Source organism: Xylocopa sonorina, chromosome 7 (assembly GCF_050948175.1).
Source record: "Xylocopa sonorina isolate GNS202 chromosome 7, iyXylSono1_principal, whole genome shotgun sequence".
Lineage (NCBI taxonomy): Eukaryota > Metazoa > Arthropoda > Insecta > Hymenoptera > Apidae > Xylocopa > Xylocopa sonorina.
In genome coordinates, this window is record NC_135199.1 from 5,762,147 (window position 1) to 5,783,429 (window position 21,283).

The 21,283-nt window shown below is 47.1% G+C and overlaps 1 protein-coding gene across 1 annotated transcript in view; it reads right to left on the bottom strand.

The window, feature by feature from the left end:
* LOC143425085 (uncharacterized) overlaps positions 1 to 21,283 on the bottom strand; it is a 286,080-nt gene that overhangs the window by 260,167 nt on the left and 4,630 nt on the right. Inside the window, exon 2 of the mRNA XM_076897576.1 lies at positions 12,764 to 13,398. Within this exon, the coding sequence (XP_076753691.1) occupies positions 12,764 to 12,775 (12 nt within the window). The 5' untranslated portion in view covers positions 12,776 to 13,398. The remainder of the gene's footprint in view (positions 1 to 12,763; positions 13,399 to 21,283) is intronic.

The following is a 21,283-nucleotide window of genomic DNA, read 5'->3' on the forward strand; positions in this document are numbered from 1 at the left end:
GGCATTAATTCCGAGCTAATAAACCTTAATGACGGCTAACTTGCGCGTAGGAAGCTCGCTAATGACTCACGAATGATACAACTTTCTTGTAATTACTACCGATTCCGTACTTTCGTTTTCCGTCTCTTTTTTCTTTTCTTTTTTTTTTTTTTATTTCCCTCGCCTCGGCACCGAACCGAGCCGCGTGTCCAATTTTTCTACCCGGCCATTTTGCAATCATTGCATAAGCAAAACTGGTGAAGATCAATTTCTAAAGAGCAAACACAAGACCACAGGCATATTTCTTCTATCCGTGTTTGCCAACGTAATTGCGCAACAGTAGACTTCCCCCTTCGATTAATGATCGTTTCGATAAATACATCTACCTGTTTACGGCACGTGCGTACAGCCGTATTATCAGTCTGTTCGTGTTTTTGGCGCATTCATCAGACGCCTCGCGGCCCCGAGTATACGCTACGTGGCACAATTCCGTGGCAACACTTTAACATCGCGAGAGGTAATTGAAATTGCCAGTCCGCCGGTGCTTTCGAGATACTACGGGCGAATATAAATATATACTATCGCTCCGCTTTCAGCCTCTGATGTATGCTTAAAATGTCCGCGTGCATAATTTGTGGCGGTCGAAACCGGGGAAAGAAAGAAAGAAAAAAAAAAAGGAAGAAGAAGAAAAAAGAAGGAGCACGCGGAGACTGGTCCCGATGGAAATTTATTACACTTTGTGTCCACCCATGGCAGCCGGATAATTCGAGTTTCAACAATTAAATCCGATCCGTTGCGGAGATAAGCTTCAACGGGTGGTTGCCGGTAGCAAAGGGGTTTGATTGATCATTAATAAACATTAATGGCCGACTTTAAATTGGAGCTGCCCGCGATCGACACGGTGAATTTATACCGGAGCTTTCTCCGGAGCAATCACGAGGAATTCTTCATCCGCGCTCGATAATTATTCACGTAATAACTCATGTCGCGGGGCGATCGATAATTCATACGCCGCCTCGCGAGCTGTAAATTACGTTATTAGAGTTTTAATTGCGTGATTATCGATTTACTCGGATACACCAGGGGGGATACGGGTAAAAGTCACGCACAACGCCGTTGTGACCTTTCGCATTCAGCCGCGCAAGGGACAACTTAGCGGCAATAAAATATTGCGATCGACAGGCCAATCTTGAAAAATGACACGCCTACCTTTCCACGGTGAAATGGTTGCCGCGAAATGTCAGATTATTGCAAGAAATCCATAAGCGTGATTAGATGTAACGTCTCTCGTGGCTGTACGCGTTCGTTCGCGCCGAAAATGGATTCGTAATTCATCCCAATATTTTCGCTATCTTTATCGCAGCGATCGTTTATGCTGAACGATCGAGCACGATTATGGATTCTCTAAAAAGTTGAAACATTTCACTGAAACTTAAAAATGAATGCGTCGAAATCGACGAAAGTGATCGAGCCTCTCGAATTTTCTCAAGCGACACGTTTGGCGCATGCATTGCGAAAGAATGATTGAAAAAAAAAATTCCTCGACGTGAAATAAAGTTCCTGTCACGGTCCAGTTGTTCCCTAATGTCGTTTGACAAAGGCACTGATTTTCGCCGGTACTCCTTTTTATTCGTGTACCGGTGGCCGAACTACCTCGCCCCATTTGTCCATTTTGGGCGGCGACGTGCGGAAGAAATCTTTCCGGTTTTGGCGGTATAACCGGTTTCGCCTTCTTTTTTCGTTTCACCCACCGCCGTTGATGCACCGCGACACGAGACCCTCGCCAACTTTTTACCCTTTTATTTATCAATGTACGCGCGTGCATACGACCCTAGAGATCGAAGAATTCAATGATCGCCCGGCACGGAACGTTCCACGGCGCTCCCTTTCGTCCTGATGGAAATTTTTACGCGCGTTGCACCGTAAAACGTAACTCGCGAGTTACGCGTCTTGATAATTTACATACGTAAATTGCTTCGAAATCGAGGCGTCTCGTGGCGGATCGAACGAAATGAAATAATTCGACGATTTCTTAAAAACTGGGTCAGCTTCTAGACGAAAACTACTGGTCGTAGATACGCTTATCTTCGTGGATTGTGACATCTTTCCAAGCTTCGAATAGCGTCTCTTTCAACAGATGCGATAGATTCGTGTCGTCTTCTAATAGACAAGAGTCGAAGAGGGTAGCGCTAAAAGCACGAACCTCGATGAAACATAAATGGAAAAAAGGCGAGATTAATGAAGTTTGCGAGTCTATAGAGAAAGACCATCGAGCTCGTAACAGATATCGGAAACGAATCGAGGACTCGTCGAGGTATCCGCGCGAAGGACGCGAAGGGATCGTAGGTAGAAAATGAAATAAATAACCGTCGCACGCGAGGCGGCAGTATGGTTTTACAGCGAGCACAGGCAACGAGCAGAAACGCTTTTCATTAGCACTGCCGAGAGTTCAGCCGAGTTAATTTGCCCTCTAAATAGATCGGCGGCTATGCACGAAACCCGTCATTAGCGCACGCCGAACAAAGAGAGACGCAGGAATTGGGAACGTAAGAGACGGTGAGACGGCACGGTGGAGGTGCATAATCATGGTGGCCGTTTCGTGGCAGACTACTTTAACGTTTCCTGTTAGACGCACACGCACGCACGCACGCGCGCAAACACACGGCCAATACCGTTGGTTATTGTTTCTCGATTACATATACGCACGCGTGTACGTACTTAAGCAGTGGAAACGGATTCCATCCGCGTCTCCCATTTCCATCAGCCGGCGGGGAAATTGATTAGGAAACGAGTCTCTGTTTCCACCGTGGCGAGCAACTTTTAACACTGCATGAACGCGGATAATTAGTGAATAATAAGACTCGTAAACACGATCTACGTAGGATCGCGCACGCGTGTGCGGTGTCCGCGACGTCTGCGGCTACTCTCGCTCGCGGATTTAAACGCGAGCACACCGCGATCTGATTGTTAGAGCGGCGCGGCATAATTACGGTTATAAGTAAACGTGTTAATTAGCCGAATTAATGGCTCCGATCGTTCCGCGATAAAATTTCACGCGTCGCGAGGCACTGGCTCTCCGCGTGAGAGACGGCGGCCGCAGGAGGTGGATCTCCCCCGACGCGGCTGGATGGAAACGGAAGCCCTCGCGATCGATGTCGCGTTCACGTTTAATGTCTCTGAACATATACGTCCCGGGAGAAATACATGAATTCCGCCATCGTTCCATCGATGAACCTTGTCCGCGGTGGGCAGTGACGGATCACCGCGGAGTCGATAAAATCGTTTCTTGCGAACCGCTCGGCCGACCGGTCGTGCGATCGGTGTCAACCGCGTAAATTGACGTCGATACGCCTACTTATTGAATTCTAGAGGCGCACAGGCCAGCCTCCTCTCCGACAGAGCGAACCTGCCGCGCGCTTTATGACAGGAGTACCGTTTTCATGAAACGATACTTTTCGTCGAGCGACGATGTCGATAAATGTCCGTACGACCATAACCACGCGACACACCGATCGATCCTTCCGTACAGGGGCTGTGCGACGGAAAAACTGACAGATTTCAAACGGGACGCGACAGTCGCGATATTCGAAACGTAAGCTTAGACGCGACGATTGTTCGAGGCACGACATCGCCACGGTGAATTGGAGGACCTGACATTCGCTTCGCAGATCGGACGTATCGCGTGGAACACGACGAAGCTGTAGCAGATTGATTCTGATTGGCAGTGGAAAATTGATAGACGGAAACGAGAAATATGAAATAATCGCGAAATACGCGTTCCTCTTGCGGCGATCCGAATAAAGCGGATAGGTTGAGGAAGACGGGACGCGCGTCTTTTGATACCTAACGCTTCTGTAGACCTTTGCCAGAGGTCTGCTTTGAGGAACTCGAAGCGCGGTGAGACCTGTTCTATGCTGTGTAGAATAGCGCGACGCTCGTGTTGCACCGCGGATGCAATTTGTGTTTGTTCGGTTTTACGAGGAAATATTCGTGGGCGCCTTATTTATGGTCAACGTTTCGTCGACGGTACGACTCTATTATGAGAGAAGTGGCACCGTTAACATGGCAGATACAACGTCTATGACCTTATAAATCGTGGGAATCGTTGGTCAATTGAAACTCTCAATTGGTAATTGCCGTTACGGGACGACGCGGCTGTAATTCGATTGCAAAACGCGACTTTTACCGCGTCGCGGAATTGCGATGTCTAATTTTGTCAGTGCGAGCTCTGATGTCCGTTTTAACGCGACCGCGCGCGCAGCAAAGGCTTCAAACGCGAGTCGCACGAAATTTTACGATGAAGTGGACTACGAACGGGTTATTTATCACCGACAGTAGCGGTATATACGCCGCGAAGTGACTTACAGATGTACCAGCGACAGAATCGTAAAGACGTCACCTATCTTAACTCAATTGAACGCGGAATGCGCGCGAACTGGACGTTATGAAAGGAAATCAGCGTAAAAGTTGAAACGAGCTAAAAATACCCTACCACCAGAGTCAATAGACGGGCAGAAAAGGAGTAACACGGGCAAAAAGGGAAGTGCCACAAAGTTGAACGTTAAATTCGACGAACCAATTAAAAGCGAGCGCGTAAGAAAACGGCACCTCCGTTGCATAACGATGAAAGCCGGGCAAACAATGGTAAAAAAGCGGCAGGAGCACCCCGCCGTTTACCCGGCCCGTTCGAAAAGCCAGATCGATCGCCGGACTGTCGAAACGTGCGTTCACGCTAAATGCACTCGGGTATTATCGTGAAAGCGGATCGGGACCGGGCGAGATGATTCAAAAAATCTGACACCTTTTTAGCGACGCTCGAATATACGGCCGAGTTTAAATCTTCCGGTTGAACGGGAGTGGAACTCCATCGACTTTAGTGCCGCGGCACGTGACGTTAACGGTTCGTAAATTAAAAGGTGGCCATTTTGTACGCGCGAGCCCGCCAAAGAAAGACGTACCCCGACCGCCGCCACCGCCACCGCCGCGGCTCATTGTTCCCGTTTTTATATCATCGGAATTCGCCGCCCCGGTGAAAGGATATACAGGATCGCGGACGAAAAATGATACACGACCGTAAAACTTGAACGCTGCCAATTATTTTCCCTGCCTCGATACTTTGTTGCAAAATCGACGCTTTGCCACGTGGAACCCCGATGCGCGCGCGTACCAATTATTTACGACTTTTCACCGCGAGTACTTCTTTCACGCACGCGATAAATCGGTTACTGTCGGACGCACGGAAATTGTATCCGCCGGCCGATAAATACGTAAATCACCCGCGGAATTGAACAACAAAATTTTTATTTTAATTACACGACATTTCGCCCGCAGCGAGGACGATCGTATCGAACCGATTGTGAGAGAAGATCTTGATCAACCGAGACGACTTTAACTGGAATATTTCTTGTTAGCGCATCTGTCTATCGTGACAATTGAATTGCAACGTGAAGTATCGCTGCACTGACGTTAACTATATACGATAAGCTACTTATGGTTCTCTCTGTTGTTCATAAATAAAACAAATTCCTCGTTGTTGTATACCGATCGATGCGAGAACGTGTACGCGGGATCGTGCGGTCAGAGACTATCCGGGATCCTCGTAAATCAGTAACCGGTGCGTGTTCACGCCCTCTAAATGAGACGATCGAAAAGTCGATCGAGCTCCACCGATAGCGGTAATCAAGCGTCCGTGAACGAGCACGTGAGCTGGCATCCCACGAGCAACGGAACAAGACGCATGCGTGCGTATACACGTCCCCGCGGGTTACAGCTGCGTGCAACCGCAATGTTACTTGAAAATTAATGCAGTATAAATCAGAAGCAACACGCTCGCGACACGCACCGGGACATCTGCATCCTCTGACGCCTCCCCAAGGAGAACGCGGAGGACGAACGACGCGCGACACCGAAAATCGGTCGCGCTCGACGTCGATTCGAAGAATCGATTACACCTCGCGATTAGAATCCGTCTTATCAATGATCGATATCGCATCGCGATTGCCCGCAATTTTTTGCCTGAATACTTTATAATGCGTCCGGCAAAAATCGAACGCGGCCGTTATTCTTCTCCATGAATCTTTTACGATCGCCGTAGACGCGCGCGGCGAACGTCTATCCATGCACTGGAAACGCAACTCGCGGTACTTCTTTTTCTTTCTTTTTTCTCTTTTTTCTCGCAGAGTTCGCGGAGTATCTCCGCGCGATCAATACTCGCGACGTGCGTCTGAAATGGTTTCCTTCGTTGCATACGGAAACCTTGCAAGACACAAAATGTCGCGGGACGAAACGACACGTCGATGGGCTGGTGCGCGAGGCAGGACTAATTAAGAGGTGGTGCCCTACAGTGGCGCGCAACAAGGTGGCTAATTACCAAATCCCCTCCCGCGTTTCTAACGTAACGCGGAAATTACGAGGGACCTATCTCCGACAGGCTGGCTCGTATCTACTATCAATGAATTCGTATTACGCCTCTCAATTAGTGACAGATAATTTATATCGCGTGTAACAGGAAATATTCCCGCTCTCTGGTGCTAATCGCGAAATCGCGAGCCCCGCGAGACCGTAACGGATAAGTGACAGACCGTATGAATATTTCGAGTAAGACATTGTTATAACGGCCGTATCCACTCTCGTAACGTATTGATCGATAACAAAAGCGGGTGGTGCACATCTACCTACGTCGAGCCTCGTGTTACAATCCGGTGGGCACACTGTCTAGACGCGTACACGTCTACATAAGGAAAACCAAGATCAGGCTATACGTTAGCGAACGATAAAATCTTTACACTACGGAGAGATAATTTATTGCTGGCATATATACATTTAGTTTCGAACGATCACGACGGATAGAGGCAGCGTAAATCCCGTGGCCAGAAAAAATGAAAAATTTCACTCGGCCACCGATGCACGTAAACACGTATTATCTCGTCTTCTCTGTTTTTTGTTTTTTTTTTCTCTTTTATAATTATCGATTGGTTAAACGTTGCATTGAATACGTATCTAATTATAGAACCCATGAATATGCAAACAGTTCTCGTCATTGAATAACAGTTATTAATTCGATCTACGCCTTCGATAGTAACGTGTCTGCATACCGGCGTATCGTGAAATTGATCGGTGATTTCTGGAATCCAGTGAAAACCTGTCCCCGAATGTTTAATTAAATTGAACCGTGCATAGTTTACCGCGCGTGTATTTCAGAACTCGGAACGGTTACCTATATCTACGCTAGAGCGAATGTTGCACTCGTTGTGCAATAACCAACACGTGCCGTGTCTTAAATATAGCACAAACCATGTGTGTGTGTACTCTCTCTCTCTCTCTCTCTCTTTCTCTCATCTTCACCAAGTGCCTGCTTAGGATCAAGAACATTCAGATCCTAAAGTACGATAACGAACGAGTTGTTGTCATCCAGGTTCCGTGAATACTTAGATACTAATTGAAAGCCGTGTTACTCGAAATCTCATCTCGTTTAATGGATAGAAAAAGATTCACGCGAACCCGCCTCGATCGTCCGCCGTCTAAGAAAGTATCGTATCGAATACTTTAATACTTTTTCAAACCAACGAACGAGAAGTCAGCTTTCTCGCTCTTTCACATTCCTTGTCGATCCCCTACGAGCTTCGAGATTTTTCTCGTATATCAACGGTTTAATCGTAGCTTTTATTTCGTTCGACGCATCCTCCGTTACGATTCCGGGTACCTCCTTTTTCTGCCTTCGTGTCGCGCGAGAACCACAAAGTGACGCCACGAAGAGGATCGTGAAATCCGAAGAAATACAGTCCGCGAGTAACGTGCACGCGCGCGCCTTTACAGGCGAGTCCGTTTCGAGCAACGTTTAAATTCATCGGAACAATTGTGTAACCGCTGCGACGGGAACAAAAGTTCGATATCGGATGCCCGTAAAGAACGGTAAAATCTCGATTAAGCACGAGAGGGGCTCGGTTAAATCGTATCTCGACGCAACGACACACGTTCGCGAAGAAATTATTGAAACATCCGAACAGCCGATTGTCCCAACCATTTAACACTTCTGTTACCTAAAAGAAAAGCGAGTCAAGGTAAGATCGTCTCACGCGTAAGGCTGTATTTAAACGAAGGTGAAATCGCATCGGAACCGACCCGACGAAACTCCGCAGCGGCCACAGCGCATTAAAAACCTGTCGTGTATTCAAAATTGCACGCGAATAGTTCGAACGACGGACAGCTTAGACCAGAGCCAATTGCGTTTCCGCGATCGCGACGAAATCCTCGTGGGCGGATGTCGATTCGAATTTTCTATCGTGGCCCAATCCGAGATTCGACGCGACGGCTCTCTGGAGGGTGATTAAAATGTGTCACCGCGTTCTGACGCTTCCGGAAAAGAATTCGAAGCCACCGTCGGCTGAGTTTCACTCACGTATAAAGTACGTACCGAAGAAATATAATCCGTGACGACCGTATTATACCTGGTTGCATCGTGCCGCACCTTGGCAAGCGACGTTCATTTATTTCGGACGCCGAGTTTAAATCCATCGGAACAATTAACCGGTACGGTACCGAGCGCACGCATATCGCGTGGGCGTCACGTTCAAAACACCACGTACGATCTTCCTGTATCGCGAGCCTGGTCCCGGGTACCGATAAGGGTGAGGACAAAAATTGCTGACTCGCTCCAATAAAAATAAAGGCAAGGCTGTGGTATATAGGTGGATCGAGCGTGGCGCACTGGCCCGCTGAAATAATGGCCGTCCCGCGAAGATTAAGGCTTTGCAACGTGTTTCGGACAAGGCTTAAAGTGCGATATTAAACAACTCGAGCTTATGGATTTTTAAATGGAAGTGGAAATCGGATGTGGATGCCAATTTTTTCTCCTCTCTTTCTCTTTCTTCGCTCAATATGAACACCTCTGTCCACTTTATGCCATGTGCAATGAAATTTTTTAAATCGTCTAAATAAAAAACCATTCGATCGAACGATTGAAATTTATCATTGAACGAAGAATACCAAGAACGCGTCTACGTCCTCTTTCTAGGTTTCGCAGATTCCCTAGATTTCGAACGGGCAAGAGACAGAGCGGCCACAGTATCAGCCGATAAGACGAATGGAAATTAGGTGCATTACCGGGTATATTTGAGCCGCGGAACAAATGGCATTCAGCGTATCGTCTTTGGCAAGAAGCATGCATCACTTTCACGAGGGACTGGGAGCGTACGCGGGTGATGAATCGCGGCACGCTGTTCTTTCATTTTTCACCGTCCATAGAGCACCAGGGTACGGGCGGTTCGACGGTGCCGCGTTCGTTCCGTTCGCGTTTAATGTCCTCGGGAGAGAAAAATATATTCGCGAGCAACACGCGTGCAGCGGACGTTAAGTCGTCTCCACCCTTCAGCGGAATTTATTCGCGAGATATTCATGGCTGTTAAGTATCCCACCGGCTACCCGTGATATACGATCGATAAACGTTCATTCGCGACGAGGAACATTTTTATCGACCCTTCCCCCGCGACGCGCGGAATTAACGCTAAACGTTAACGCGTTACACGAACGTTATTGGCCACCGCGTTTAATTCTCGATATTCGAAATGTCGCTGACATTTTGCAGCGTGAATAATTAATCGCGATTATCGATTCGCACAATGTAAGCCGCTTAAGCGATTCAACGCGTAAGACGTGGTCGCGTAATGATTTTACGCGGTTGAAAGTCCGCTAATGCACATACGAAATGAGTTGAAAAAAAAAATCTCGCCGATATCCCAACTGACATGCGCGTAAATGATAATGGAAGTTTATGAATATGGATTTTCATTCCATCCGTGTCAACTGTCGATAGTCTGCTCCGAAACTCTTCAATTGGTTCGAATCGATCGCCATTCCGCGTGACTATCCTCGTCGCTGGAAACAATTAAGCTAGCGAAGCGATCGCACGATCGCAAAAAAACGATTGTTCACCTAAAGAAAAAGAAGCATTGCGATATCGCGTAAATCGAGAAACGACCATCCGAACGAAACCAGCGCTCAGCCACGAATGATAATGGATTACGCCGCAGGCGGACTGGAGGAAGAAATGAGGCGGATCGCATCGGAATATCGAGGAAGGTCACGACGAATGATAACTGTCCCGCGTGTCGCGAGCGTAATGCACGTCACGATGCAAATGCGTTTAAACCGTAAACGCATCTAGGCAGCGTAAACGAAGAAACGGCAGGATCGCGAATTGAATTCAAACGGGGGTTTGCGAAAGGTTACCATGCATACTTGATTCATGTATGCAACGCGGCGCATATTATCGATGCGTCCTGCGAACCGCGTGATGCACGCGCGCGAGCACGGCGGCCTCCTATTAAATTCGGCTCGACGCTAAATATGCTGATTCGTCGCTGCAGGTGGTGGTGGTTTGTACCGAGGACGGTGACCAAGAAGGGCCGACGACCGATTTTCACGGCATAACCGATAGGGGCAACGGACACGCTTACCGTAGGAACGAGTTCCCTCCTCGAACGGAATTTCTTTCGCGCCGATTCGTCGCACTCGCGAAAAGAACGCGCATATTTATCGTCGTCGTTAATAACGCGGCACAGAGGCGGGGAGGACGGGTGGAATTTCTTTTGGCCACCACAGCCGACCACTCGCGATTCCTCCGCCGGATCAGCGCGTTTTCGATTGTCGTGCAAGCGTTTTTTCCTACACAACTTTTAAAACGTCCAGCCCCCTTCATTAAGGTCGCGCGCGCGCTTTCTAACGCGCGAGCAGGGTAATCGTCGTCGGTGGCAATCACGATCGTGTTCGTGAAATCGGTGAAACCGGCGGTTGACGACGCCGGCAGTCGCGGCGGAGCCTCGAAAAAAGGGTACATCGCGACGAAATTCTTACGCGTAAATTGTCCGGGTTCGAGTGACATCGCGTAATGGAATAAATACTCGTAAGATAAACTTGTTTACCTCCTACCGAAGAATGTTTATTCGAGGGGATCCGCCGCGGCGCGGCTCGGCGAAATTCACGGGACGACGCGCGAAACGTTCCCCGTATACCGGTTTATCGAGTTTCCCGGCGATGTTAATTTCTCAGTTTTAATCCTCGCCTCCTACTTCCGAAATGAACCATTCGGGTATCTAAACGGTCGCACTTTGGATAACCGGTAACGTTTTCAGCTTCGAGTAAATTCACTTTATCTGGGTACATTCTTATACATTTAGACGTCGGGCAATTAATGAAGCGAAAAATCAACGGGAATTACAGGACGCGAGCGGCGCGCACCGATTTGCGAACTAGCGATCGGCCGGCGATTTTTATTTAATGATCCAGAAATAAATACTCTCTCTCCCCGTGGTGGCATCGTCATGACGATAAAACGACTACAGATCGAATGTGTACCCTTTCGCCATTGATTATCCTTTTTTTCCACGATATATACGTCCAACTGGTTTACGAAGGCAAGCCTGAACTTTTTCCTCGTGTTTTGTCCGTCCTGTGCGCCACGGACGATCACGAAGAAGCGAGGAGAGTAAGAAAAAGTAGAAGGAACAGAAGGAAGAAGAGGAAGAAGGAGGAGGAGGAGGAGGAGGAGGGTTAACGCACTCGCCACACCCTGCTTTAAAGATTGTAAACGATTATTAATGCCCCACCGTGGCTGACCCGTAACCTGGCGGTGGATCTCTCTTTGTATCCTTCTCTCCTCTCTTTGGTCCTGCTCTGGCGGATCTCCTGTTGCAACCCTCGAAATATCCTCGACGCGCAGGAGCAACAAAACTGTGCTAGCATAACTGGGAGAAATCGAACGGATCCGATGCTTTTCTTAATTAACGTGCCCGGCGTAATGGGATAGAACCTCCAAGTTATGCTCCGCTTCGCTAACTAATTTGCGTAACGCAGCGTACCATCTCTATTAAAGTTTCGAGCGATTCTCCCTCGACCGCTCAGATTTCGCGTCGAGTAAAGTGTTGTATGTCGATAGAGGAAGTGGACGGAACGGTGAGTAAGCGATGGGTTACCTTCCAATGAAGTGGAGGTATAAAAATCTGGATACGCGTCGATCCTCGAGCGTAGCGCGGCCGACGAAGTAGAAATCCGAGAAACTTTCATCGTATTTACGGGACGCTGAGTCTGTAGATTTGGATAAACCAGCTTTTATCGAGATGACTATAGGGATGCCCATTGAATATTACCCGGGGGATACGATAACGGGGGGAACGGCAACAAATTGCACGGGGCGGAAGTTTATAATACTTTCGGTAGTCCTTGTTTATCGATATTTACGGGACAGTTTCAGTTCCTCGAATTCGCCATTATCGGATGTTCCGTTTAAGCCCCGCGCACGATAATCCAATGATCCGCGATATGAAACGATGCGACGCGTATAAAGATAACGTTTCGGTGCATCGAAGACGTGTCGATGTCGCATTATGCAAATTGCGTGTGACACGTGCTATATATTTTCGTGATCGCGTCTCGTCACGAAGGTGGCTTTGCCGTAAAATCGAGTCGCTTATAACGGGTCCGTCGGCCGATTCGTAATTGAGCGGCTGACGGGGTAAAAAGAGGGATAAAAACGAGGAGAAATCAAGTGTAAAAATGTCACGAAATTCTGCGCGTGAAATTTTATGCAACAAATTTCCTTAACACCGCAACGGGCCGATAAAAAAGAATACAAAGTTCCTTTCGACCGATCGATGAATCGCTCGCCTCGTAAAAGCGTGGCGGCAAGAGGATGAGGGAGAGAGAAAGAGGGAAAGAAACAGAGATCGCGAAAAGAGCGTACCGTACCGTAACCGTATTAGAATTAGTAGAAATAGATACGATGACTCACCATGAAAACCATGAACCTTGATTGCAGGTTGGCGCTCTCGATGTAAGTCACCGTTTCCAGCCACCGTGCTCGCCTGTGTACGGCTCTGTTCACTTCCTTTCTCCGTTTCAATCGTTTTCCTGGGGTATTAATTCACTTCACAGCCGAGAAATCGATCGGTCAGTCCACTTCGATGATCACAACTCCGATTGCACTGTCCAATTTTATGGATGCCGATACTCCTCGCCGGGGGAACACAACGGTCACCGATCAGTCGGACGAGAAGAAAACCGGCGGAGAACGAGCGGAGAAAATTGTGCTCGTAGGGAAAGAAGTAGCGCGATGTGAAAATAATTGCTCGCGATTCGATACTTATTGCCTCTCGGTTATGTTACATATCTATATATATATATCTATATTGTATGCATATATGTACGCGTGTTTATTTATTACTATGTACCATATATACGTGTATATCTGTTTTACGTCTATTAAACGACGATTATCAAAAAACGATGACGAACCGCCTCTATTTAATTGAACTATCTAAGTAACTTATTAATTGGCTATCGATGGCGACAGATACAGATACTGGCTCTCTACTGGCATCTGATTGGCATACTGGCATGAATACTGGCCCGTTCGGCGTACGTCACCTGCAACATACAAACGTACGTATCTGCATTAGAAATTAGTCTGCACGATTACGGGGAAACTTAACCAGTAACGGCTAGGTTTTATCATAATTCTACTCGTTCCCCGATCCCACTGAATTAAAGTCCTCGAACGAGGTAAAAGCAAGTGATCGTTCCACATTCTAAATGTTCTTGTTCCAACTTATCGCTCCACTCGTCCGCTCCTAAAGACAACGTTCCGTTCGACTCAACCGATCCGTTCGTTTTTCTAATCACGCGAGCGATTCTTCGAAATTCTGCTCCGTGCGAAACGGAATTCCGTCATCCAGAGAAGAGACGAGAAATCGATCGAAAGATGATCAACGGAAACAAAAAGAGGACCAACCGTGCACACTGCGTAACGATCGAGCGCGACGGCATCGTTTTGACGGGCGCGGTCGACGGTACCAGGCCAGGCCCATGACGCACCCGGTCTTTATTTAAATCATTCGATCCGTCACGCTATAATCGATTAACGCTAATAGTCAGGGAAATAGACTTGACCGTTGCACCGAGATGCACAATTTCTAACCACCGCGCCCCCTCGCGAGCCTTCCACATCCTTAACCGGGCATCCTGCAATTTAATCAGCCGCTAAACATTTTTACGCGATCATCGAATTTCCTGTGCACACATTATTTTAGATCGTTATCGAGATATTACGAAGGAATTTCCATTTTATCTAATACTTTCCATCTGCGTACCTATCATCAGAACACCTTATAATTTAAGGAAATATTCTCTTAAGGTGAAGCCAGTTTAAGCTGAAAACCTGTGATTACACGCGCCGCAGAAGGTCCACAAAGTATCTAACGTACGATTTCCAATCTGGTATTAGCGATATTACCAGATTAAATATACACGGTTGTTCTCATCCTCGGTAGATCGTAAGTTTTCCTAGTCCTTTCGAATAACGCTCGATCGGGAAATAAAGCAAACGGAGCTTCACTTAGCGGCTATTTGCCTCGGGGAACGGATCTACGTTAACGGTGAATTTCAGATCCGGTACGCATAATGCGGTACAAACATTTTGTACACAGCGTGTGTAAAAACCGCATTCGCATTCGCACTTTCGTTAGTGCACTTTCACAACAGCTTCGTAACGGTAGCCCTTGCACTCCTGCAAGTAGCATGCAGTTTTTCACAATCGAATAAAACAGATCGACTCGACAACTTCAACCGATTTTCGCGATACAATATTTCGTTTAAACGTTCCAACGTGACCAATAAGTGTACAGAAAAAATACCATGCATAGAACGATTGCGAAAAATATTTGTACAAACATCAGTCTACTTAAACCAGCCTTTTCATAGCGATCTAGCCAGGTCTAAGGATACTAAATTTCCTCTCGTTTAACAGCAACGTAATCGAAATGCTGCCGCTTGGAAAGAATACAGAATCAACAGTGAAAGAAACCTACGGTTACATACACGGAGGTTTCTTATTGCATGAAGTCTATTCGAGTTTCGTAGAATGTCACACGTGTCACTAAAGTTTTAATGAACTATAATAAAAGTTCCAACGTGGCGGTAGCGTAGGAAAGTTCTACGACTGGGCTTGACCTCAGCCGGGCAACGTCAACGAACTGTAAGTCTAGAAGAAATTATGAGAATTATAGTTATGTAACAGGCGTCTGCTTAAACAACCGAAAGGTGTCGTACACGATCCGTTACAAATTACGTTTCTCCACGAAATCCTTACTCTTTACACGGTTCTTATACACGCCTCGAGACTTTTGCCCCGTGCACCTCCACTTATCGCGTCGACACGTGCTCGATCTATAAACCGAAGGAATCCCTCTTTTCCTCCGCGCAGCATATTATTCATCGTCCCTGGTGGATCTTGTTTATATCGTTTATATCGTTGTTCCACATAAACCGAGCGTGCTTGGTATCGAGATCGAGAGCAAAGACGATTATCGACCCATCCCTTTCCGATTCGACGATCGATCGTTAACTCGTTTTATCGCGAGACAAATAACCCGACGATGTTGCTTCCTGATAACTCCAGCCGGAGGCATCGACGGTGATCAAGTTATCGATCGAAATTTTCAATCGTCGCGGACTCGATCTCGCCTCGAACACGATAGCACCACCGCGAGGTACCTCGTCGTTCGTTCACGGTTTCCACTTTTAAGTGCGTATGCTGCACCGTCGCGGTTACTCTACTCTTTAATTGAAAGGTTACGAAACTCGACGTTTAACGAAGAAACGCGCTGGCTGGCTGGCTGGCTGGCTCGAGTAGAGAACCTCCTATAGGGAACACCGAATCGTCTATTATATCTCTCTCGGTTAGATAGAGCTGTGCATAATCGCGGCCGAGCACGAAGGAGCTTGGATACATCAAACGAGGCATAAAACTAGGCGCCTAAGATTTTACATAATTTCGCTTTTACATAACGCAGCATCTTTGTCCGAGCGATTGAATCGCGGTCGCCTTTTTACCTAACTGGGGGAGGGGTTAATACGTGTCTCTGTGTAACAAACGCGAATCGAGTTTCGCGGAACGTTAAGACAGATCGGTAGAAATTACGTCCGCGGTGCTCGAGTATAGTGCATTTCCGTGTATTCGCGGTATGCTACGTACCTGGTAACCTACACCTACGTGTCCGAGCCACCGTAGCGATATATATACGCGGCTCTATAGGTTTATGAATGGAACAGCACGCGTGCGCGACGACTGGAACAGTTCGAGCCGGCAGCGAAAGTGACCTGCTCTAACTTGTACCTGCTCCAACGCACCGCCGGTAGTGCTATACGCTAGCGTGTACACGCACACGCTAAACGCGTAAGAACTGCCTCGGATAATTGCGTCGGGCGAGCCAACCGCACCGTGGACGGGAGTGTACACCGCAAGTGTGAAACGTACAGCGGGGTGCCATGAATGGTAGTCGCGACAATTTTCAGCGCATTCAAACGGCAAAACTGGAATTTAACAGCAGATTTTTGTTCGCCAGGAATGCCACTCGGTATCGACAGGAGCACGACCCGATTGACCATACTCGCGCCGATATCACCATGTAATTTCTGCTTAATAAAGTGTCGCGGAACCAGGCGGACGACAGAATGCCATAAAGAAGCTGGCTAAGTGAGTCGTTACGGTTTTCCATCGGATTTATTCGAAAACCGATCGGGACTGTTCGGACGTGCTAGTAATCATAGCCAGTAATTCCCGATAATGAGTAGAAAGTAAAAGAGTTTTAGCATTAATAAGGAATCCGGGTGTAGATAAACATGAGAACGGACAGGACTTTCTCGTTGTCGATGCCGGGATCGACTTTAGCGACCAGATGGATATTGTGTTTCGAATTAAATAAAACAACGCGCTGCACGGTGCTCGCGCGGAAACTCACTCGCTTGAGACTTTCCTAGAAAAGTGAGAGAACCGTGTCACGATATTGCCTCGCGACGCGGCGAACGAAACCTTTTTTGCCCGGGAAAAGAGACGTGGCATTCCTTAAATTTCACCGATGAAAAGCGGACGGGAACTTCCACATGATTGATGGCGGAGAATTTCGACTCACCGATTCCGAGCGATTATTTTCAACAACGGGGAACCTGTTATGGCGGATTGTGAGGTTTCGCAGAGAGCCACGGTTGCGTTCCCTTTTTCCCCTGCGCAGCAGCCTCTTTCTTACTCGCGTGCTGGCATGTCGAAATAGACATCTGCATGGAACTCGGCCAGTTCTGCTACCGGTGCAAATAATTGTGTTATACTTGGGACACGTTAGATAACGATCGCTACAAATCGCTCGTATCCGCGTGTGAACCGAAGCAAATGTACCATTTGCCAGAACATTACCTTATCTGGCCTTCTCTCCTTTCGCCTTGAAAACTACCGTAGCAGTCGGCTGGTACGAATATCCGAGACAAACGTCGGTTCTGGAGCTGTATCACTCGCGCGACCAAGGTTCCGAGGCATTTAAAATGGCAAAACGGTACGAAAGACGGTAACGTTACATTCCTAATTGCACACGCGATAATTCCTTTAATTCGCGCACGGACGGTGTTCGATGGCGCACAATGGTGAAAACCCTTTAACGTTTCGTTTCAGTTTCTTAATATAGAATTCGCGGCAGACCGTGATATCGGATGGATGCGAGATAACAGACTGCAAACAGTGCATCGGAGAGTCATTTAAAATTGTACACGCAGGCTTGTTATCAACGAGTAATGAAACGAAAATTTAAGAGAACGCATTATTGACATACGCGCGTACAAACCTGATCTCTAATTTGGCACGACGACCTCTCAGTTCCATCTTCGATCGATCTTTAAACGACAACGGTACCGTTCGAGTCCCGTTTCGCTACTGAATTCGTCAACGTCCTTAGTTTCTCTCACTTTACCCCTTTTTTTTTCCTCAAACGGCTAACGTTATCAGTAAAACGGCAATAACGACTGAACAACGTTCGTTTCTTTCGCTTATCGCGCGTCGATGCTGTTAATTAAACTTACTGCGAGCCGCGAACGGGCTGCCGGCTCATCATTGCCTTAGAAAGTGTAACAGGGACTCTATTAAGGAAGCCAATTATATTAACACATTATGTTCGGCATGATACGCGTAAAGGTGTACATTCACGTCGGTGTACGAAAAAGAAAGCTCGGGAGAACCATTTGGCTCCGTTGAAATTACAACGATCCGTGTTCCGACCTATTTAAAGCTGGAAATAATTACATCGTTTCCACGTAAACCGAACGGCTTGTCATCTGGCATGCTTCTCTCAATTTCTTCTCGGGTTACATTAGATATTATATCCGCGTAACGTCCACTTTACGCGACACCGTCGTAATAATGTTAGAACAGCCTAACGTCGCCGGCTCGCACGACGGGCATTTAACGAAGGCCCCTCTCCGCTCGTGGCTCGCGCGGCGCTCCGCATTGACATTAATTTGAAATCTGTTCGACCGAGATCTTATCGATTTATTTCGAAAGCGAATCGTGTTTTAGCATACCGAGCAAACTTGGCGACACATTGTCGCGCGTACAGTCCGCGCAGCAAAATTCGAGCCGTCATCGAGAACGCAACACAGAAAATGTACGAAACTTCAGCGAGTCGAGAAAACGAATTATTCTACTTTTTTTTTTTTTTTTTGCTTCCATCGAACAAACAGTGACGAGAGAAGATACGTTGGAGATGAATACAGTTAGTCGGCTCGGAGTCTAAATCGGGTGCCGGCGAATAGGAACGCGTTGAAGAGGCGATCGAGCGAGCAATCTTGCGACTGGCTGTACGCGCGCTTTAACACGTATCGCGATGCACGCTTCCACTCGCATTTAAAATTGTTCATATTCGCGGGGATTTAAATACGACTGCGGTGTACCACGACGATGTACCTCTCACGACGCATTTATATCATTCGAGCGCGGCGCGACATGCTCCGCGCGTTACAAAGTTGCGAGCGCCGCTTGTAAAGTGAAAGAACAGAGCTTAATTCCGTAATTAATACCTCTGGCTTGGAAAAATCATATCGGCCGGGATCGAACGAGTACTTTCACGGAACACGTTCGTTCCATTACGTTACAATGCCCGTTGAATGGCTGATACACGCGTGTGAACGCATTAGTAGCTCGGAAGCGCGGTTTCTAATACATACCGTATAATAACGCATTTAATAGGAATGTATCAGGCACGGAATACCGTGTTATGGATACAGATACACGGTATTCATCGTTCGTACACGCATGTATCGCGAAAGATTTATTAAAACAAAAGATACCGCAAATTCCCATCAATCCGCCAGGCGTTAATGTAGACCACGTACCTACATAATGTAACTACGTGTACTTCACACCTTTTCTCTGTATTATATTTTGTCGAACTTACATAAAAATATAAAAACGAACAGGTCGATTCGATACGTAAGTCCTATAATTAGATATCGAGTTAAAATAGAAACGTATAATCACGTCTAATTTGTGTAAAATGTAATTAAATTACAATACAGCGAGTAACAGCACAGTTGGGTCGAAAAATTGATTGCAGCTGATTTTTAACGATGGTGTAATATGTAAGACGACGCGTAGCTTAAAGGTTAATCGAGATCGACGTTGAAAATGGTAAATGAAAAGTAACGACGCAGGAGGATCGCACCCGTGTGCATAATTAGTTACGAGTAATATGTATTAGAAAGCTCGATTTCCTTTTGAGAATCGTTGCCACGGCTATCAAGGAACAGGCTAATTTTTCGTGATAGAGTGAAAGGAACGGTTGGCAAATGGTCAGCCGCGTTGGGCTGAACGAATTTGTAATCGCCTTTTGTTAAGTCAAAGGCAACATCTCATTAAACGTAATCCAACGCTCTTTAAAGTAGAAACTGGCGAGCACGCAGCAAGACGGTAGAGTATCAATTATGACAGGACGTACATCAATTGAGACGAAACGTTTCGGTCGTTTTTATCGAGTTTCTCATTATCGACAGCTACTTGCTCCTATGCTCTCCGCAGCCAGGACCGCGTCGGCTACGGTTTTCTAAGTGTTCATTTAATTTTATCGCCGACCTATTGGCGTTTTTACCACGCCGCGCTATTAGTATGCGATCTACTGACTTTACGACATAAAACGTACCGGCAAACTCGCGCATGGAGTTTCGAGTAATTTAAAAGTCTCGTACGCGGATAATTGCGTACGCGATTACGAATTAGAAAACGGGGACTAACGAGACGTCCGGCTGAGCGAATCGTTATTATTAACCGTTCGAAACGGCCACGCAGGTGTATCAATGCTGCGCGGCGTATCGAGCGAGCTTAAACCCAGAACAAAACGTTAATTGTGTCACCGTGTAACAATTTCTTTCGCTCGTCCTCCACGCGAACGATAACGACCCACGTTTTCCATGCACGTTTTTACTCGACGCCGCGCTCGTGCTTCGCTGCATTGTCATCGCCCGCCTCGGAATCCCCGACTTATCGTATTATCTCTCATAATCCCCCGCTGAAAATCCGACGAGATTACACGCAATGAAACAACAAACTGGCGAACCGAGAAGGAACTACTGCGCGAGGAGAAAAAAGAAAAAGGCAAGCACTACAATGACGGGCACGACACCTCGCGTCTTTTACTGGCTCGCACTAAAACTAACATTTGCACGCACTCGTTGTACCGGCACGGTACACAATGAAGGTCCCTACTTGGGAATATATGTATATAACGCGATGACGTGTAAATGGCAGTCAGTGTTACAATGCTGAAACGATACGAGTCAGCTTTATTTGTCCCGTGTAGTGATACGTGCCCCGTTTAAACAACAAGGTGAAAAACTTAATTCCATGTATCGCCCCGCGCGTTGTTCGTGGCGATTTTTAGTTCGCGCGCGTGTACCGCTATCTGTTCAGACGCGAACGGGTAAGAACGTTTCGCAGATAATCAATTTCATTATCAGGAATAACCAGGTCGCCACGTTGCAACGAACAACGGATACAATTGATACATGGATTACTCACTAGAATTAATCACCGACACTTTTGTCGAGTAATGACATTGTTCCTATCGACAGCGCGCTTACGTGCAGCCGAAGCGTAGCCGTAAGTAACGTGTAACAAGCGCGAAACAGCCTGGCGAACGACGCTTGGGACGAGCGATAAGGAGGAACGAGGAGTGACAGGTAAAAAGCAAAAGATGGGAGGAAATGTTATTAATGTAAAATTGTGGTAAAAGCGTCGACCGGTGAAACTGAGGGCGAACACGAGGGCGGGAAAAATGAATCGGGACCGGTAGAACGATTTTAATAGCATCGACGCCGCTGTTTCCCCCCCACGAAAGGGTGACTAAAGGTACGCGGGGACGCGGTATTGAACGGTAGCCATCAGCGTGCGATCCCATTAGCCCGTATTGTATGCTAATGAGCGGTTGTCGCCTGTGATCCA